A 3,437-nucleotide genomic window follows, 5' to 3' on the forward strand; every position below is an offset into this window, starting at 1 on the left:
GCAGATTTGTTGGGCAGAGCTGCACTTGTGCAATCCTCAGCACTAAACATGAAAGCCTGCCTCAGGCCTCTGCTTGTTAGCATCCTGCTGCAGGATGGAGTGTATTCTGTGCTGCTCCCATCTTCCTTTTCGTGCCTATTCTGAACTGCCTTTTACTCAGCACCTCCCTCTAAAGCCTTTGGCAGTGCCTGATGTGTTTAATAGAACCTGCCCTGTGTGGGAGTGGTAACGTGTCTGCTCTTTACTTGAAACATCTGGCTGTTGAGCAGCAGTGTGGCGCTTCGCCGCCGGTGCTGCTGCCTGCAGGGCTTCACTGGTGTCACGCACTGCTTTAGAAAGTGCTGATTGCTGATGTACTGATGCTTTTGGACTTCCTTTCAGGGGTTTAAACATGTCCGAGTTTGTCTGTGACCCAAGAGCAGGCTCATACGTGTATGACCTCATTGCAGTTTCCAATCACTATGGAGCCATGGGAGTCGGCCACTGTGAGTAACTGCTACGCGCGCAGGGAAGTACGGGGTCACGGGAGGGCTCTGTGTGTTGGAGTCCTGCAGCAGCCCTCACCAAGGGTGTCTAGTCCAAAACTGAGCTGTGTTCCTTATGCAGGCGAGGATCATTGGAAGGTAATGTCCCTCCTGCTAGGGTGCTGGGGGGACTCTTCAACATAAGCTGTCAGTTCAGCTCCAAGAAAGCGTCTTGTCCTGCAGCATGCGAAAGTGCAGCTGCTTGTCCTGCGTAGGCACAGCATTGCAGCTGCGGAGCAGAGATTGCCAGCAGCCAAGCGGGAGCTTGCCAGGTTCCCTGCGCGGGGGTGAGACAAGGTCTGACAAGCAGCAGTCGCCGGCAGGCCAGGCAGATGGAGCAGAGGGTGTACCTTGTGGTGGAACTGGATCTGATGCCTTTCTGCATTTCCTGTCCCAAATTCTGTTTGCTGCAATAGCAATTTAAAACGCTTTTTTTCCTTTCCTTGTCCTTTGTTCCAGACTTTCTAATACAAGCCACCAACAAACATAGAGTTCTTGGGACCTCTTGGTTGCACGGCTGGCACTAGAGTGTCTCCACCTTTGACTGACCAGGGCTCGTAGCAGGGAAAATGTCATGCTGTTAGGAGGAAAAACCCTTTGTCATTTGTGACAGTCTGATACATGGCAAGCCTGTATTTTTCGTCACTGGTTTTGTTGCAGCATAGATGGAATGCGTCTGTAGGTGGAGTTCCCTGTATCTGGTGTCCGTGCAGATCCGTGCCGTAGGCGGCACTTCTGGAACCACACAAAAGCGTTTTACTAGGAAAGGATGATGAACTCCCATTGGGCAGTGCATGTGCTTAGCTCACAGGGGATGTCATCGTAGCGTGAGCTGAAGGGGTGTGTTTTGAGGTTGGAGATCGTGGTCGCAGAAGTCTTGGCAATATTTCAGTCCAGCTTCTTTCTGGAGTGAGGACTCTTGCAAGCATTAGATCCAATGTCAACAGAAAACTACTCTTTCCTGTGAAAAATGTGAAGATGCAGAGTCTTAAACTGTGTGTTTGGGAGAGCTCTGGCTCGGGGGGTGAGCAGAACTGGAAGCTTCCTCACCCTTGTATCTCCGCCATCGGGATAACCAGGTATGTGGGACACAGGTCTAGACTAGCTGGATCAGCTGGCACGTTGTGGAAGGTGTGTGTTGGTGAGCTAGGCTCGAGGTAGTTGACGTCAAAGCGAGCTCCTGGACTCTGGCGCGCGCTCAGTTTGGGTTGTGAGCATCGCTGGTGCGGCGCAGCTGGCGTGGTGTTACCTCCCAGCCCTCCCTGGCATACTGAGCTGCCGTTCCTTCTCCTGACAGACACTGCCTATGCCAAGAACAAGGAGAATGACAAGTGGTACTACTTCGATGACAGCAGCGTATCAGTGGCTTCAGAAGACCAAATAGTGGTGAGTGTTCGGCCTGAGGCTAACCTGAGTTTGTGCGCTAGCATGGTTCCCTGCTTCGGGTGTTGCGTTTCCAGCCGAGCCGTGCAGGCGGTTTCAGATGGTTTTCTTCTTTGTTCGGTAGACAAAAGCTGCGTATGTGCTGTTTTATCAGCGCCGAAACAGTGAGGAACATACTGCCCCATCTCCTCCCCAGGAAGAGTGTGACGGCATGGATACCAACTAAGCATCACCTCCAGCTCTCGGCCACCACGTTAGCGGTTGCTCTTCTAAAGCCATGCCTGAGGCAGCGGAAAATTTTCCTTCCTTCCGTAGGAGTCGAGCAGAAAATCTAGCACTGAGAGAGTCAGTGCTCGGGGTTGCAGAATAGCACTGGAGAGCCAGGAATAGGTGCTGACACTTGGGTATTTAGAGGCCAAAAATAATATATATTGGAGCTTCAATAAAGTCCTTTTTAAAATCTGGCTGAGCTGTGTGGCTAGAGGCAGGGGTCGGGGCTGAGCAGGACTGGGGCTGTGCATCCTGGGCTGGGGGCTGGCAGAGTACAGCCTGGGCCTGGAGGCCGGGTCACCGCCAAACCTTGCAGGGGCCCGTGGAGGAGTGCGGCTGGTGTGGTTCTGTGAGTCGGTGTGGGGGCTCCCTGCCAGCTCTGCTGTTGCTGCCAGGTCCTGCCTCTCGGGGAGGCTTGCTGCACCCCCTCTGGAAGCTCAGCTCAAATCGTTGTGCATCTGGCCTCTCTGCAGTCTCTGCCATTGTACCTTGGTCCCCTTGCTGAGCAGCAGACGTTTCCCTTTGTGTCCTTTTGCTGATGCGTTTGAGGAGGCTCTTCCGGGCAGTTTTGACTTGGCCTTTTTCGTGTGAACACTGAACTCTAACGTAGGAAACCACCGGAAACGATCCGGCCTATGGTATGGCACACACGTGGGCTGAGCTGCGCAGCGATGCAGGGCACGGCTGGTCTGGCTCCCGCTCTTCTGCACAGAACGTCATCCGTATGCTTGGCGATTGTCCTCTCCCTCCATCTCCTCGCTTCCAGGCTGCTCCGTAAGCACTTTGCTGCCTCCACCATTTCTCCTGTGGCTTGTGCGGTGGCAACGTTTATCGGTTTTGCTCAGTTCCGTCTCCTTGGAGCTTTTCCTCTGGCAAAGCTCAGCGCTGCATCCCCAGAGCAGTCACCTGCAAGGATGACAGCCCAGTGCAATGCATTCTCTGAGTTTTCGGCTCTTTCTCTTGCGACTTTCAGGTTTTGGACTGCTCTTCCAGCCTCTCCCCTCCTCCCTTGAGATCCCGCAGCGCATTGTATCCTGCGGGGCTGCAGGTGTGATGGCCCTGCCCGAGGTCTCTCTTTGCCTTGGTTCTGCTCCATCCTTTCCGTGCAACTGGCAAATGCTTCTCCCTCTGTCCTCCTTTACTGGCTGTTACTTGTAGGACTCGAGTCCAGCTTCTTCTTGAATGAGGGCTCCTGCGCACTAGATCGGGTCAGTCCTCAGTGGAGATAGTTGTCTTGTGGAAAATGGGAAGAATCTAGAG

General features: G+C 53.6%; 1 protein-coding gene across 1 annotated transcript in view; it reads left to right on the plus strand.

The window, feature by feature from the left end:
- Nucleotides 1-2,371, plus strand: part of USP4 (ubiquitin specific peptidase 4 (proto-oncogene)) — a gene marked incomplete at its 5' end in the record, with an annotated part of 41,938 nt that extends 39,567 nt beyond the window's left edge. Inside the window, 3 exons of the mRNA XM_010148217.1 lie at nucleotides 382-485; nucleotides 1,822-1,910; nucleotides 2,032-2,371. Of these exons, the coding sequence (XP_010146519.1) occupies nucleotides 382-485; nucleotides 1,822-1,910; nucleotides 2,032-2,133 (295 nt within the window). The remainder of the gene's footprint in view (nucleotides 1-381; nucleotides 486-1,821; nucleotides 1,911-2,031) is intronic.
- Nucleotides 2,372-3,437: the final 1,066 nt, after the last annotated feature.

The sequence above is a fragment of the Eurypyga helias genome, unplaced genomic scaffold, assembly GCF_000690775.1.
Source record: "Eurypyga helias isolate BGI_N326 unplaced genomic scaffold, ASM69077v1 scaffold21233, whole genome shotgun sequence".
In the NCBI taxonomy this organism is placed as follows: Eukaryota; Metazoa; Chordata; class Aves; order Eurypygiformes; family Eurypygidae; genus Eurypyga; species Eurypyga helias.